The following is a 17277-nucleotide window of genomic DNA, read 5'->3' as shown; positions in this document are numbered from 1 at the left end:
CCGAAACAAAACGATGAGTTACACTTTGACTGGAGAAGAGTCCGAGCTATAGACGAATTGAATTATACTTTTGGGATTTTTTTTAAACTGATAAATGGATGTAGATGCAGAAAAAGAAGAAAATGGGGAAAATGGCACAAAGAAGTTGGTGTCAGCACATTCGTCAAAAGAAGAGGACATCTCTCCTGTTACAGTTAATGGAAATGAAAAAGAAGAAAATGAGGTAAAGAATGACACAGAAAGGTTGAGACCAGTAGATTCCTCCAACGAAGAGGACATTTCTCCTATTACAGTTAATGAAAATGAAATAGAAGAAAATGAGGTAAAGAATGACACAGAAAGGGTGGGGTCAGCACATTCCTCCAATAAGGAGGACATTACTCCTGTTACAGCTGCTGAAAATGAAGCGCAGAATGTCACAGAAAGGTTGAGACCAGCAGATTCCTCCAATAAGGAGGACATTTTCTCTGTTAGGGTTAATGGAAATCAAACTGAAGGTGTCCCAACTGAAATGGTTGTATCAGATCATGATGAAAACAATTATGAAAGTATGAAAGCCACTGAAGAGGCCCCTGATGAAGAGGCAGCCATCTTTGAGCCAGAGGAGACAAGTGGGAATGAGCTCCCTGCTGTGGACAACATCACCACAACTGAAGACTTGGCTGATGAATTCACTGAGCAGCCGATGTCCCATGAGGAGAGTGTTGTTTTTGAGATCAACAGCAACGATGGCGATGGACCTCCCAGACTGCATCTCGAGAGCCCAGAGAGGGAGAACATCAGTCCTACAGAGGAGGAGGAGGAGGAGGAGGGTGAAGAAGAGGAGCCCACTGTTGATGCTGCTCCCTCAGATAAAGAAGACATCAACTATGAGGAGTACGTCCAGCTGCTCCAGGAGCTGTGTGCAGAGAGAGATGAAGCCAGCCAGCACAGCAGCCAGCTGCAGATGAAGCTGGCGGAGTACTTCCGCAAGAAGACCGCCAGGGACGCCGCCCAGCTGGAGAGGGAGCAGCCGGTGTCAGAGCAGCTGCAGGAGTACAAGAAGAACGTGAACATCCTGAGTGACCTGAAGCAGCAGCTCATCACTGAGTCAGAGACGGCTCAGCAGCAGGCAGAGGAGCTGAGCAGACTGTCCCAAGACAAGGTTGGTCTTACTGATATGGCTTATGTAGGTTTTCTCACAAGTTAATGTCTAAAAATTTGGCGAAAAGAATTTAATAATTTCCTATTTAAAAATGTTGTAAAGTGCACAAAAGTTTTGATAAAATATAATAATTACATGTTTTATTTTAAAGAGCTATGTGAGGTGATGTTTTTAATATTATACTAGTATTAATACTGTAACAGCATGGATGGATTATTGAATGGGGACAGGCCTTAGGGCCCAAGGGGTTAGGTGGCAAAGACAAAAAAGACCAAAAACAAATTCAAAATGACCACAAAATAATCACAAAGAAATACAAAATAACCACAATGAGACACAAATGGACAACAAAATGAAAACAAAATGACAACAAAGTGACAAAACTACATCAAAGAGACAAGAAGAAAAAAAGAAATAAAATGACATCAAAGGGACACAAAATGACCACAAAAAGACACAAAGTGGCAACAAAGAGACAAAACGACCATGATGTGAAACAAAATTACATCCAAAAAACCAACAACAACAACAAAGATAAACGAAAGAAAACTACAATTACACAAGCAACTTTCAAAAAACAAAATTACCACGAAAAGACACCAAGTGACAACAAAGAGACAAAAATGACCACATGGAGACACCAACTACCTAAAACACAACTACAAAGAGACACAAATGACAACACAAAGACACAAAATGGCTACAATTAAAACAATATGACAACAAAAGGAAACAAAATGACTACAAAGAAATTTAAAAACACCCACAAAGACACAAGCAACTACAAAGAGACACAAAACTAATACAAAGAAATACAAAATAGCTATAAAAAAGTCACAAAACGACTACAAACAACATCCCTAAGTTGTTGTTTGTGTCTCTGACATTGTAGTTTATCTGCAAAATGTGTCTCAACAGCATCACATTGTGTTGTCTCTTTCACTCTGGTGTAATCTACGTAGGAGGGGCCTTTTACATATTTGCGCCCAGGGGCCGGTTGCCTCATAATCTGTCCATGATAATCAGGATTTGATTATGCACTAAGTTTACAGTTGGCAAAATTAAGTATATTCAAAAGTCATTTCATGCTGAAAAAATGAGGAAATTTTGACCATGCTGTTGATGGACACCATTGTCGCATGTGGATAAAGGAAATGAAGGCAGGGAACACAAAAAAATGAAGGTGCAAGACACTCTCCTCGAAAAAAAGTCTAAAAGGCTTTATTTAGATGTCTCTTTCATGGTGCACATGTTAAAACAGAGCTGAGTTTAAACTCGCATGTAGCCCCACAGACAGCCTTCTTCAGGGTGTAGCCCTCACTATACTGTTTCCTCTTCAGCAGATACAAGATGATTGAAAACACTTTGCAGGTCACACATGCAAAATATGACCACTAGATGGCTCTACAACCTGTATAAAAGGGTAAAAGGAAAAACTATTGAGAACAAACTACTAAGGGTTGTTGTTATGTGCATTGTAAAAGTGTTTAGCTTACAATAATCCAAATTTGGTTTTCTGATGGGCTACTTGTATACATAAATGGTACACAATAAATGTAGTGTTACACCATGTTATGCTTGCATTTAGTTGCTTTCACTCCTTTATTTTAGCTCAATGGTTACAAACGCCGCAGTTCTAAGTACCCTTAAATGTTCGATTTTCAGGGGCTTTAATGGTCTCCTGTCTCTCCAGGGAAAGGCAGTACAAGGGGTCTACACATGCTGCTGTGGAGTGAGCTGGGTGGATGTGACCTGCATACTGAACTATGTAGACCCTGCTGTCAGGACTGTGCCAACAGGGAAATGCTTTAGGAACAAACAATTTGCAAATACAGCTCGAGAGTCTGGAAAAAAATGTGGAATTTTTAACCATGCAGGAACGCATGTAGGTACCCTTATTACAACTGCCTCTTGGTCAACTTTCTCCTTTCATGCTCCCCAGAGCTTACATAGATATGCTGTGTGCTAGTGTATGTTAAAAAGAAACCCAAATTTTTAAGATTGTTAAAAGATGTTGCTGAAAGGACCCTGTAAATGCAACATGTACAGTATATAATCACATCTTAAATCAAAGCTGTTGGTAAAGCATTAGCTAACTAGCTAATTACATCAGTCATTATTAACTAGCTAGCTAGTGTTTTGCTCTGTAGTAAAATTATGGCTAATTAGGTAGTTAATCTAAATCAAGGTTAGCTAGATAATGTTAGCAAAATGCTGGCTAAAAAGCTAGCTAGTCTACATCAGTCATTAACTAATATTTTGCTAACATTAGCTAACTTAAGATGTGACTATATGTAGTTTTTACAAGTCCCCTGGCAGAATTTTTTAACCATCTTCAAAACTGGGTTTTCTTTTCAACACAGACAAGCTGAATACATAGCATATCCAAGTAGACTACAGGAAACAGGAAATGAGAAAGTTGATTGAGGTTCAATCAGGTAGCCTACTAAGCTTGTTCAGCTTTTATTGGAGCACCAAGCAAAAAGGGCGGGACGAAGGAAAGGTCAATTGCAGCATTTAACAAGTATCCTGACAGACATGACTTCTTCTACACATCTTCCTATGACTGTTACTGCACATCAAACAATCTTACATCCAGTAAATGTTGATTATGTGTGTTAGGGTCACTGATCAATGTTTCATCTTCATCCTCAGGTGGAAAATGAATGGCGAGCGTTCGTGGCCCTGAAGCAGGATGTAGCTGTGACCATACTAAGCCGACATCTGGGTAAACAAGCCACTCAGGCCAAAGTGGAGTCGACCCTGGCGGCAGAGCAGCTCCACCAGGATGAGTTGATCAAGCTGCGCCTCAAGCACATCAAGCTGAGGATGAAGGTTCACAGGCTAGAGGCGGAGCTCCGTGAAGGGGAGGAACATGCCAGGGACCCCCTACAGCTCCAGTTTGAGAGGCTGCAGGCTGAGAGGCTGGAGCTAAAAAAACTTGTGGAAAAGCAAAATGAGGAATCATTAAAGATGCAGAAAAAGATCAGCAGCAGCTTGGAGGTAGGTTTGAAGAATCCACAGGTAGAGATTGCATCTGGTTGTGCAACCCTGATTCCAAAAAAGTCAGTTCAGTTGAATATAGTGCAAAGACAAGACACGTAATGTTGAAACTGATAAACTTTATTGTTTTTTTGTAAATATACAATCTTATTCAGAATTTGATGCCTGCAAAACATTACAAAAATGGGGACAGGGGCAACAAAAGACTGGGAAAGTGGTGGAATGCTCAAAAAACACCTGTTTGGAACATTTCATGGGTAAACAGGTGAATTAATAACAGATAACAGTATCACAATTGGGTATGAAAGGGGGGTGACCCTGAAAGCCTCAGTCATTCACAAGCAAGGATGGGTGGATGGTCACCACTTTGGGAAAGACTGCATGGCCTAATAGTCCAACAGTTTGAGACCAGTGTTTCTCAATGCACAATTGCAAAGAATTTATGGATTTAGCAAACCATAATATCATTAAAAGATTAAGAGAATCTGAAGAAATCTCTAGAAACCAGGCTGGCAAGCGACATTTAATGTCTGTGACGTTCAGTCCCTCAGGCAGCACTGCATTACAAACCATCATTATTGTAAAAAGGATACTGCATGAACCTGGGAACACTTCGGAAAACCACTGTCGGTAAACACAGTTCATCACTACAAATGTAAGTTCAGACTCTATCATGCAAAGAGAAAGACATATATCAACAACATCCAGAAACGCTGCAGACTTCTCTGGGCTCGAGTTCATCTGAGATGGACTGACGCAAAGTGGAAGAGTGTGCTGTGGTCTGACGAGTCCACATTTCAAATAGTAGAACATGGACATTACGTCCTTCAGGCTACAGAGGAAAGGGACCATCCAGATTGTTACCAGCACTAACTTCAAAATCCAGTTGTATGATGGTATGTTAGTGCATCATGGGTACCTGTCACACCTGTGAAGGCATCATTGATGCTGAAAGGTACATAGAGGTTTTGGAGCAACAAATGTATCCATCCATACATTGTTTTGTTTGTTTGTTTGTTTGATTGTTTGTTTTTTTAGGGACGTCCCTGTTTATGACACATTCTGCACATGTTCCAACAACATGGCTTTGTAGTAAAAGTTCAGGCACTAGGCTGGCCTGCCATTCCAGACCTTGCTGCCTTTGAAAATGTGTGGCGTATTAAGAAGCGCCAAATTTGACAATGGAGACCCCAGACTGTTTAGCAACTTAAGCAAATCAAGCAAACATAGGAGTGAATTTCATCTTCAGTTAGTGTTCTCTGTTCCCAAACACTAAAAGAAAAGGTGATGCAAACACAATACAGTTGCAAACATGTCCTTGTACCTATCTTGTCTTTGCACTGAATTCAGTTAAATATAGGTCAGAAAGGATTTGCAAATCATTGCATTCTGTTTTTATTGACATTTTACAGGGTCTGTACTTCACAAAGTATGATTTTCTGTCAATAAGAGTCCATATTGTGTTGTCTTCTGCACCATCAGCTCCTGTCAAATGTGAAGGAGAAGCTGTTCTGGAGCCAGATGGAGGTTCAGGCCAAACGAGAGCAACTGGCCAAGGTGGAGGCCACGGTGGCCAGGAAGAGAGACCTCTTGACCAGGACAAAGCAGGCACGCAACAGCCCGCAGAGAGACAACCTGAGGCTGAAGGAGCATCGCGGACTGCTGGGGAACAGGGTCCTGCTGTGGGACTTTGAGGACACTGTGGACGCCTCCGACCAGCTGGAGGAGCAGCTGGAGAATCTGAAGCGCCAGCAAGCTGAGATTGCCTTCAACTGTAGCAGATGGAGGAAGTAGACAACTTAATAAATGAATGAATGAATTAGTCTGATCAGGCTATACAATATTAGTCTGAAAAAAGCCTGAGTCAACAATTACAATCAGTAGTTTTATCCCCTGTAGTGTGTCATTGTAGACAACCATTAGTTCTGCATTTAGGCTCAAAAACATGGTCTATGTTCCACAAGTCCACTGAAATGGCTCTCCAGCCAGGTCTCATTCCCAACTCGTCCCATAACAACATTTCATCACCACCAAAATGGCTGTATAGAGACACAAAACCTTAAGGAGAGACAAAATGACCACAAAAAGACATAAGCTGTACAACAAGCTAGAGACCCAAAATGACTAATCACCCAAACCTGCTTGATAGTGAGTGCAAATTCAAACCAATACTAATAAAAAGACTGCTGAACACTGCTGACATCCAATCACAGATACATACAGTGGACACTCTGCTTTACCATCACAGACATGACATGCTGTTTTCACTTGCAGTCAGTAGATGGCAGTACTGTACAATAGTGTGTCTGCAGACACCTGCAAGGAAAATTCACAGTTGTAGACAAATATTGTAAGACGTGCATTCACAGTTTGTATAGAGAGTTTAGCTCATTTCACTTTAATATTTTTAAGTCGGTGTAATAAAAATATATAATAAAATACTGATTGTTGAGAAAAAATAGAGACTCTACAGCCATGCTAGTGGCTCTGAACAGTCTGGTGCCATTTTCTTGGCCTCTTCCTGTCTTCTCAAAGGCTGACCTGTCAGTTCCAACATTTTCAGCTTCAGATTTTCCTTCTCCAAGAAAAAAATAATGTTCATAATAAAACACTGACTATTAAATAACTTTTCTTTACACTTTGCAGAACACAACAGAAAATATTTTATTTCTGCAATGCATTGCAATGCATCTGCAAATGGCAGAAACACATTAAAAATACATACACATGCACACACAATAGAAACTACATTAAAAAGAGAGACCAGGTGCTCGTCACATTGCCTTCGAGGGCTATTAGATAAAAATCAGATATGAAAAAATCTGTGATCTTTGTGTTTATCTGAATGATCAGCAAAGGGTTAAGTGCAGTTTGAGGGACGTATTTTGGGAGCAGGTGACCAGTACCTCCTCTCCTCCTCTTGCAAACAGTAACTATGCAACAAACGTGCAGTCAGACAGATTTTGTGAGGTGGAGAACAATCGTTTAAGGTTTTCCTTCTACTTTAACAGACACAAAAAAGGTAAGACTTTATTTTACTTTTGATTCAATCTGTGAAGTCTTCAGTTTTACATGCAGATTTTATTTTATTTTCTTAGGGGATCCACTTTTTAAGAACAGCAATCTTTGATGATGCAGTTGATGTAAGGGCCTTATCAATAAATCTTAAGAATTTGTGCATAAATGAATGTTTCTGACCATTTTAGTGCCATTTCCACCTCACCTTATATTATCTGTGTATGTATGTTATGGAAAACATGACATGTAAATACTTTTAATACTCCGATCGTCTATAACAGATCAGTCAGCATGACAGCTGGAGCAGCTGTAGTGTTTTTGTCTGTGTGTTTATTGGGATCCAGAAAAACACAGATGAAACTATTATGATCTATAACATATAAAATGAACCAGACGTTATATCTGGCCCGACCTGGGGAGAAAAAGTCCTGTGTGCTTCTGTTCGAGCCTGATGCTGGTTGGATATATCCGTTAGATAAATTTGTGCAATGGTTTTACTCGCATCATCTCTCTCCCCTCTTCTCACTTCTCTCCCTGACTCCTGCCCACCGCCTCCTTCTTCAGGAGCTTCAGCCAACAGAGCAGCATAACAACAATGATGATGGTGATAATGAATTCTAAAATATAACATAATTTCGAGGTGTTTCAGTGTAAAATATAACCAGTTACAGATCTGCTTGACTTTTATGGTTCATGTATTATATTACTTTTTGCAGGTGTAAAACTGTGATGTAAAACTATTTACACATGAAGCTACTGTGGAGGCGTCCTGCCGTCTCCATATATTGTGCGCTGTCGCGCTTTAACTTCTCAAACCATGAGATCTGCCTCCTTGCTTTAAAAGGTAAATCCGCCATCATGCTGCCGCTGCTTGCACTCCTGGTGCATCTGCTTCTTAGAGGTGATGAGAGCCGACTTTCTGATTGGTTTATTGTGTGCTCGGCCTAAACTTGCCCATGAATTTATCAAGGCGCTTGGGCACAGCTGATAGGTGTGTCCTACTATGTGCTGCTGATGCAAGGGGTGGGACAGGGTATCTTATATTTGTATATATATTAGGATATATTTGTGCACACCTTTAATACATTAAATCCGCTGCTTTCCACTTGTGCTTTAGATCAGTGTAAGAGGGCACCTTGTCATTACCAAAGCCAGTTACACCTTTTTACTTACAGTAACAGAATCATAAACATGAGCGCAGGCTTGACTCTTATCAGCATGAATTGCATCTTGCACTTTGCATGTCCAGTCAGCTGCCAGTTTATTTGGCAACCTGGACCAGAGAGGTATAATATGTGGTGACCAAGCCAAAAGCTCATCCTGCTGTGTTGTTGGGCGCCAGTCAAAACAACATATAGACAAGGCGATGAAGTCATGACAAAATAAATCAGAGGAATTCACAAACTGTCAAGAAAGGAAATATTCTTACACCTATTTTCCTTATTGAACAGAAAAATACAACCAATCACCTTCTGAACTGAAGTCTCTCTTTAATAAGATGAACATAGGTTCATACCAAGTACCTCAAACTTAGGGCCTTTTGGTCTCAGGGGCCCCAAAACCCTTAGGATATGTTTCTGCTGAAATTATGTAAATAGAAATAATAAGGTACTACAGTTGCATATATAGTCATATAAGGATTGCTGCTGTTATAATTCTAAATATAACTCAGCACATTGCCAAAAGGGCAAAAAAAACCCAAAAACATCTGCTTGACAAATACTCATGAAAAATGACTATTGTGATGCACTACAATACAGTTGTCAGCCCTCTAATAATCACTGCTTAATTTAGTAGATAATGAATAATAATTGCATGTTTTATAACGCTATATACATTTAACTTGCCTCACCAATCTATCAACACAAATGAGGTTTTTCTGTTTTTGAAAATCACTATTTTATGTACTACTCTACTACGACTGTGTCATGTTCGTTCATTTTAACAGCCCAAGTAGCAACTGATGTTCAGATTGAAACATTTTTAGCAGCCCCCTACGTACCTTTGGTGTTGAGGTGTCTACAGTCTCTGCTTTCACTGATATCTTCTACGTTTTTCTTTACACTTTTCCTAACATCACTACTACAGAAACTGAGAATTTGTGACATTAGTGCTTGACATATTTGATGTACTTCCTATATAAATAACAGTTCCCATTTCAAATGTTGCTGCAAATTATTGTTGTCTTTGTTTGACAAAGGTGTGCCCTGTCTCATTACCCAAACATGAACATGGACCTTTGTCCTGAAGGGTAGTTAGGAGTGGCCACACTGATGTCAGCTTCACTGTGTGTGTGTCTACATGTTTGTGTGTTCTTTTCACAGTTCTGATGACCCAGATCTCTACACACACTACACCTGCTAAAGGAGGCTGCCACCATCACAGTTTTAAAGACACGCTCTATTCAAAGCTATCATGAGTGTCTAACAAACAAAATATGTAAGTATGTGTCAGTGGTTCTTTAATTCTGATATGTTCAGGTGCTTTTGTGTTTGTGTTATTTACAATGTTTGTCTTGAACAAAATTCAGATATGAAAAAGTCAGAGCATTCACAATTATTTTATTATCTATGTAGCTGAATGACCTGCAAGGGGTTAAGTTTACTTAGTTTTATGATGGGGGCGTATTTCTCGGAACAGGTTAACACTTCTTCCTCTTGTCCTTCTTTTGCAAACAGTAATCACGACACACAGTACAGTCAGACAGACTTTACCAGGAGAGCAGTCATTTAGGTTTTGCTTCAACTCAGACACAAAAAGGTAAGACTTTATTTTTACTTCAGTTTGTGAAGTAACCTAATACAATTTTAGATTTAGATTTTATTTACGCCCGAACCACGCGCTGTAGTAAGATGATTTAAGTATTTTGGCAGGGACTTTTCCCAGCAATTATTGTATTTTTACATTCAAACACAAATAATTTTCATCCCCTGGCATTTGTCATTAGATAGGCTAAATTAAAAATCGACCTCTTCTCAGACCTTTATCTTCCTCTTATTTTGGGAATTCACCCTTCGCTAACCGCCTTAATTACTGTTGCCACGTCTGTCAAGTGTCCATTCCCGCACTGCTCTTGTGTAGTTTATAGTGAGGGTGGCAGATTTAACATCAAAATTGGCAGTAATTTTTGGGACAGTTTTAGTGTTTTTTTTTTTGTTCCCAATTCCACAGAGAAGTAAACAAAAGCAAACTCTCATTTCTAGCTGCCGACCGTGGATTTTGTCAGCCAAAATAATGACTAACGTAAGCCAATGCTAACGCTTAAAAAACCTTTGACTCAGCTGCACATCTCCAGCTGACTTTTTAACTTCTCCATCTGACACTAATCTTATAGTCAATTCATTATCATGTTCTCTAGTGAAAAAATGCACACAGATCGTATTTTTTTTTCCGAAGTTAATGATGTCCCACTGGAAGGGGAGTGACTTAGGCACTCTGTGAGGTTGTTACCTCTCTAAAATCAGTGGAATAAATCACAACTTAATTTTAAAAATAATTTAAAATAATTGCATTTTTTAGAATTTCATACATTTTTGTATGTACCAAGCCCCAATCAAGAGAAAAGTTTTCATTTATTCAAAGTGACAGGAGTATCACATAGTTTTCAAAAAATGTATATTATTTCAATGATTACAATATTTATGATTTGCTTTTTTATGCATTATTTGGGGAGGAGTGTTGTGCACATGAATTTTAACAGCCCAAGTAGCAACTGCCTTTCAGATGTGAAAATACTAATGACATTCGGCAACAATCACCGTAACCTGTTCCAGCAGATGTAAAGTTTATATACTCTCTTGTCTCTGTCAGTCCACAGGGGGCAGGCAGGATGTCTGTGACCGTGGCCAAGGGTGATGGTGTCACTGTGTTCACTTTGACCTCTGACCCCCAAAGCACTTGGCCTCCACTGTGCCAAATCCTCAAGAACCTTTGCTACAGCCCCGTGTGCTGCTCTGTGTCTCAGCAACTGCGCACGATCCAGAGAACCTCTCAGTCAATACTGGGGGTGAGTTACAACCTTATGTTTGACGTGTCCCTTCATTACTACAGTTATACTGTACAAGTGTTGTTCATACCGTGTGTCCTCCTCAACAGGCGCTGCATATTATGGTTGGATTGCTCAACATTGGCCTTGGGGTGATCCTCACTGCCAGTGACTCTGGCTCTTCGTGGCAAATGAGAGCAACTGGATTTCCTTTCTGGTTAGGAGGAATTGTAAGTTAATGTTGTATTTCTTTCTTTTTTTAAAGTTCTTTTTCCTTACAAAGTTTACATGTTTACTCCCAAGTCTCTCACAAAGCTGTAGTGACAAATACAACTTTATATGGGCTGTTCGGTTGGCCGCCTGAATACACACTGAGCTCTCTTTGAAGTGTCAAATTATCAGACGTGGCAAAAGTACAAACATTCTTTACTCAAGTAGAAGTAGATACTTGTGTGAAAAAAGACTAGTAAAAGTAAAAGTACTGATTCAACTTATTTACTTAAGTAAAAGTAGAAAAAGGACTGAAGGACATTTCTACCACTTCATCTTGTTGTTTATGTTGTTTTTGTCTTGTTGTCTTGTTGCATCTTTTTTGTCTTATGTCATTTTTGTGTTTTGCGTAATTTTTGTTTTCTTTGTCTTTTTGTTACATCGTTTTCTTCTTGTTACGTCTTGTTGTCATTTCGTCTTGTTATGTATGGCTATGAATTATGTTGTATTAACCTTGTTACACCTTTGTCATTGTTTTTGTCTTGCTACATCTTGTTAAGTCTTTCTTGTCTTTAGGTTGAAATCACTCTTGATGTTGGGAAGATGGTGCATAATGTAAAAATAATCAATAACTCTCCTCAAAATCTATTAAAACGAAGTACAGATAAAAGTACAGATATTTGTGTTCAAATGCAGGGAATAAAAGTAAAAGTAACAGGTAAGTTATATAAAGTTTTTGGAGCCAGCCTCAAATGGCCAGTTCAAGGAGCCACAGCATTTTGCTCCGCCTTTCAGCCCTGGAAGTTGACCAGGTTGCACCATGTTCCAAGCTTGCTCAGCTTTTCTTGAAAAAGAGACCAAAAGGGACGGGGGCATTGGAAGATGAGGTTGGACGAGGGATTTTTAATTGCAACCTGGAACTATAATCCTACTAAATACTACACACTGGTCCTTTAAATGGGGGTTTAATTATTATGACATGGTTGTATTACAAAAAACAAAAAAACAAAAATGCTTCTGCGAAACAATTATGTTACACATTTTCAAAAATATATCTCTCAACATGTTAATGCAATTTATTAAAATTCTAGATCTTCAGAAAACCTTTCATGTGTAAACTCTTTTATGCTCAGCAGGATTGAATAAGTTACAGTGCAATTGTGTATAATTTTTAGCGTTTGTGTGGATAATTTGAGTTGACATATTTCGTCTTTTTCTAGTTTATCTTTTTTGGCGCCGTGAACATTTTGTCTGAGAAGTGTCCCAGTCCATGTCTGGTGAGTAGTTCAGCTTTTCTCATTGTCATGTTATATTATTTTTATTCAAGACAATAGAATGGAGGAGAACTTTGTACTTGGTACATGTGATGTTATATATCCTTCGACATTACACACACACACACACACACACACACACACACACACACACACACACACACACACTTGTTTCAGATACAGTAAGGGAGAGCTGGTACGAAAGAAGAAACTTTTCAGATAAATAACACTAAAAGATAACGTCACAGACAGAAAATAATTTTCATTGTAATCTCCAACTCACGTGTTGTCTTCGGTTTGAACAGAAGTAACACAAAGGTGAGTCAAACGCAACACAATGTTTATAATATTATTGTTTTTCTCAAAAATATAATGTCCTTGTTAATATGTTATTGTAAACATATTATTTCCTTTATTTAATAATAAATAAATACTTTTTGGAATTAAACCAACAGTTGTGTTTTAAAAAAAAGACTTTAAAAAATCGTTAAGTTTTGGATGTGCCACATTATTTCACTCATCATTTTGAGATAATAAGTCATTATTTTGAAATAATACGTAATTATTTTGAATTGCTAGCTCATTATTTTGAGATGCTAACTCATTAGTTTGAGATAATAAGTCATTATTTTGAGTTAAGTTTCTCATTAAAATGAGTTACAGGATCTTTCTTTCATTACATTGGAGGCGATGGGTCTCCATAGCGACAGCACATGTAGCGCTGCAGAGACAAGAAGACGCGGAGACATGCAGTTAACACAGATCTAGCTGTTCGTCACTGTTAACAGAGACTCCAGTCTGCGGTGTGAACCACAGAACTGTAAAGTAACATCAGGCACACTGATTAAAGAAAGTTTATAACACGTTACATATCTGTACACTTCATTTCAAGACTTTCTCTTTCTCCTTCTCCCTCTGTAACATTTAAAGAGCCTGGTAGTTTCCCAGCAGCTCATATCAGCCTCCAGATCTAACCCTAGAGTGAAATAATCTGTGACTTTTTATATCCCATGAATACACTGTGTGCTGTTTAATGCCTGGTTTGGTTTTGCGTTTGGTTGGACATAAACTCTATCTTGTATTTCAGGTCATCATCAACGTGATTCTGAATGTAGCGGGAGTTGGTTTTGCCATTGCAGCCATCGTACTCTACAGCGACAATATAAATAACATGGAGATGTGGAACATGTGTGCTCATAATTATTACAGGTCACAATACAGTACACCATCTTTTGATCCTTACATGCAGATGATCATGAACAAAAGATGTGAGGAGGGCATAGTACTGGTTATGGTAAGTGTGGTATCTGATAAGTGGAAAAAAAGGTTAAAAGTTACCATCTATGATCACCATCTACAGCCTTTTAGCCAGTTTACTTGGAGGAACCAGTTTATGCCGTGGACTAATTATCTATTGGCATACTTCTGATATTTTATAGACAAAATGATTTTTTGAACTGAATAAAACTCATTTCCTTCTTGATTTTAACAGTGTTAATGATGTTATTTTTATTATTTTGAGATAATAGTCACTATTTTAAGATACTTACTCAATTTGAGACAATAAGTCATTAGTACAACGTTCTATTGCTGTGTCTCAATTCGTGTACTTCTGTACTTACACTTCTTGTTTGGACACATAAGTGCATTCACATTGAGGTTTAGGGCAAAAATGAAGTGTAGTGCAGGTACCCAGATGTTGTACTCAAGACAGCCGCTCAATTCAAGCCTCCTCAATCGAGTCCTCAGATAAAAAAAGACACACCTTGAAACAGCCAGCTATGTTGTAACGGAAATGCAAACCCCTGCCGTGCTAGGCTAACGGGCCGAGTCAAACCGAGTCGAGCCAGGCCAGCTCTGTGTATGGAAAATAGGCCAATAGTGTGCAAAGTGTACTACGTCACAGTGTGCTAAGAGACGTATCCAAATTGAGACACATCATACGTTTTCAGCGCATGACCCCATCTTGATATGTTGTTGGATGTTCTTCATGTATCAAGTAAAAACAAATTCTACAAATTCAGTTACATCTATATAAAGATTTTAAAATTATTGCTGTTCTTTTGTGCCCCACCAGATGCTTCTGAAAAGCATCAATGCTGTGCTTATCGTCCTGTCAGTCCTGGAGCTCTGCGTCGCCGCCACTTCTGCCATCTTGGGGATCAAGGCTCTGTACAGCAGCAGGAGGCAAAACAAGGTCTGCAGAATCATATCTCACTGTTAAACCTGTAGAGGTTGAATGCTCATTTTCTTATTTTTACACAACTTCTTGTTGACTTAGAGAGTCGCGTAAGTCACATTGTAATTTTCTCCCTCCAAAAGCAAACTTTAGCCGCTGAAGCTACAATGACTGTATTTTCATATTTGCCATGAGTTCACTTGAAGGCAGCGACAGTCATATAAGTAACGGTTCTTGCCTGTTCTTTCACTTCCTGGCTGGTAAAAAGGACCAGGAGTCGCTGCACAAAACACTTCAGGTTAGATAACGTTACAAGGCGATACTGGTGTTCATGACGTCTATTGTGCTGGATGACAGATATAGTTCACTGATCAGTTTCACACAAACCTATTCTAAACTACAATAAACTTATCAGGAAATGCAGCTTTCTCATCTTGTAAAACAGTCTTTTAAATTGCCAAACATCTTATGTATGATTTGTAACACAGTTCAAACTGGAACAAAAACCTTTTTGTCTCTCACCTTTGACTACCACATTTTTACTTTTCCTGAAGTTAGGTCGCATGAGACACACCGGAAGGGGATGAACTTTGCCTCTTTACTTTATAAAATTTGTAACGTTCATGTATTCCCAGCTACCTGCAAGTGAAAATATGGCAGCATGTCTCCGTCTTATTAGCATCACTGTTAGCAAATAAACTTCACCCTGCCTCTGAGCATTCAAACTAATCTTTATTGACAATGCAGGCGATTTACTCATAAAGTAGGTGTTGGAACAGTTTGTCATTGTTTGGGTTTTTGTGCCAGTTATTTCCTGTTTTATTTTTGAAGTTCTTCCCTCCTGTTCCTGTGTCTTTTCTGTCTGTCTTTGTCTGTTTTCCCGCTCTTTGATTTCTGATCGGTTCCATGTGTTTCAGTTGTCAGGTCGTCTGCATTGTGTTTCTTTACCTCCTTGTGTTTCTGGTTTGCTTTAGTGTTTTTTTTTTTCTTTATTGTTCTTTGGATTCCCTGATTTGGATTTATCCTCTGCCCTATTTTTCCTGAGCTCTTGAGCTAACCTTTACCATGAAGTGTTCCTTTCCAGTCAGTTTAATTAAGTTAAAATTTTTTGTTCAGTCACTCCCATGTCTTATGTGTCAATTGAAACATAAATTTGACGCATTTCTAAAATCAAGCGCAGCTTTTCATGTGTTTTCCTGATATTTTTTTGTTTCTCTTTAGTGCACTGATCATCCAGAACAAAATGAACCACTACTGGAGAAAGTCACCAGTTATCCTACAGTCTAAATGAAAATGAGTGAAAAATGAAATGAAAATCTCTGTTTGTGCTGTCCGTTACTATAATCCTGTGCATTTACATTATTGATTGTATGTTCTGTAACACTGATGATTTACATAAATTATCCAGTAGTCTCTGTCAAACTTGTGGTCTCCACAAGACTTGTTAAAGAATATTTGCACTCATATTTTAGAGAATTTTTGGTTATAATCTGCAGTTAATTATATATGCTGTTGTCTTTTACTCTTGATGTTTTGCAAAAGTTGTTCTGTTTGTCATGATTTTCTGTTGAGTTTTGTGCCTTGCAGTCAGCTATTTTACAATATTAAACAATTTAAAAAATTAAGGCTTCAAAATGATTTATTTTTACATATTTCACCGTATTTCTGCTAACAGTTAAATAACTAGTTGTAAAAAATGTAAGTGATGTGCATATATATATGGAAGGGCATTAATTTTCTTGTGTTTTTAATTTATAATTAATAAACTGAATACATCAAAACACTTGAATAGCTTCATGTGGTTACATGACATGTCAGCTGAGCTGTAGCTATTAGCTCTTTAACACTGATGCCAATATATTTCATGCGGTATATTTATATTTTACCATTTTTTGTTGCAAAATATAAATCGTATCAAAATAAAAAGAGCAAAGCATTTCTCTACGTTGGACTATTTTCCTACCAGTGTGGGAAAAGCCCTGTAAATTGTGTTTAGATAATCAAATTTACATAGGGGGAAGAGGGACCTCTAAACTTCTGGCTACGGCCCGGCTCGTCACTAACACCTTTTCTTTGTTTAATATAGAATAGAGCCTAAGTTTAAAAAAAATGAGTATTCATAGTGGTTCATAGTTCAGTGGTTCCCAAACCTTTTTTGAAGCCCTAAAGACTTCACGTCCTCCCACATCACACAGTTTTTAGCAATCATTAACAATAGTTGAGGAAGCAACTAATAAAAAGAATTCAAGCTGAACTCTAGTACAGTAAAGGTCAGTATGACGGCATAAGCAGACTCTTGTTTGTTTATTTCACCTACATAAATCATATTCATTTCACTTTATATCATTCTGTATTTCTCCTCTGGTCATTCCCCGCCTCCCCAAATAAATATCTGAGCCTTAACCCTCTATGGTACACATTATGATACCAGTGAGGGAAAAAATGTTTGGAGTGTTTTTATGTC

General features: G+C 38.4%; 2 protein-coding genes across 2 annotated transcripts; both read left to right on the top strand.

The window, feature by feature from the left end:
* Positions 1 to 90: 90 nt before the first annotated feature.
* cfap184 (cilia and flagella associated protein 184) lies at positions 91 to 6680 on the top strand. The gene is made up of 3 exons (XM_084712541.1): positions 91 to 1144; positions 3800 to 4147; positions 5630 to 6680. Exons 1-3 carry the CDS (start codon positions 95 to 97, stop codon positions 5939 to 5941), a joined length of 1710 nt encoding a protein of 569 aa, XP_084568667.1. The 5' UTR covers positions 91 to 94; the 3' UTR covers positions 5942 to 6680.
* A 3087-nt stretch (positions 6681 to 9767) lies between these two features.
* Positions 9768 to 16172, top strand: LOC146306216 (uncharacterized). The gene is made up of 7 exons (XM_084712752.1): positions 9768 to 9925; positions 10976 to 11171; positions 11261 to 11380; positions 12581 to 12637; positions 13722 to 13928; positions 14712 to 14831; positions 16035 to 16172. Exons 2-7 carry the CDS (start codon positions 10995 to 10997, stop codon positions 16098 to 16100), a joined length of 747 nt encoding a protein of 248 aa, XP_084568878.1. The 5' UTR covers positions 9768 to 9925; positions 10976 to 10994; the 3' UTR covers positions 16101 to 16172.
* Positions 16173 to 17277: the final 1105 nt, after the last annotated feature.

This window comes from Lutjanus erythropterus, chromosome 23, assembly GCF_056507025.1.
Source record: "Lutjanus erythropterus isolate fLutEry1 chromosome 23, fLutEry1.hap2, whole genome shotgun sequence".
Classification (NCBI taxonomy): domain Eukaryota; kingdom Metazoa; phylum Chordata; class Actinopteri; order Lutjaniformes; family Lutjanidae; genus Lutjanus; species Lutjanus erythropterus.
Note: the sequence above shows the minus strand (reverse complement) of the source record. Positions and strands in the feature narration are given on the sequence as shown.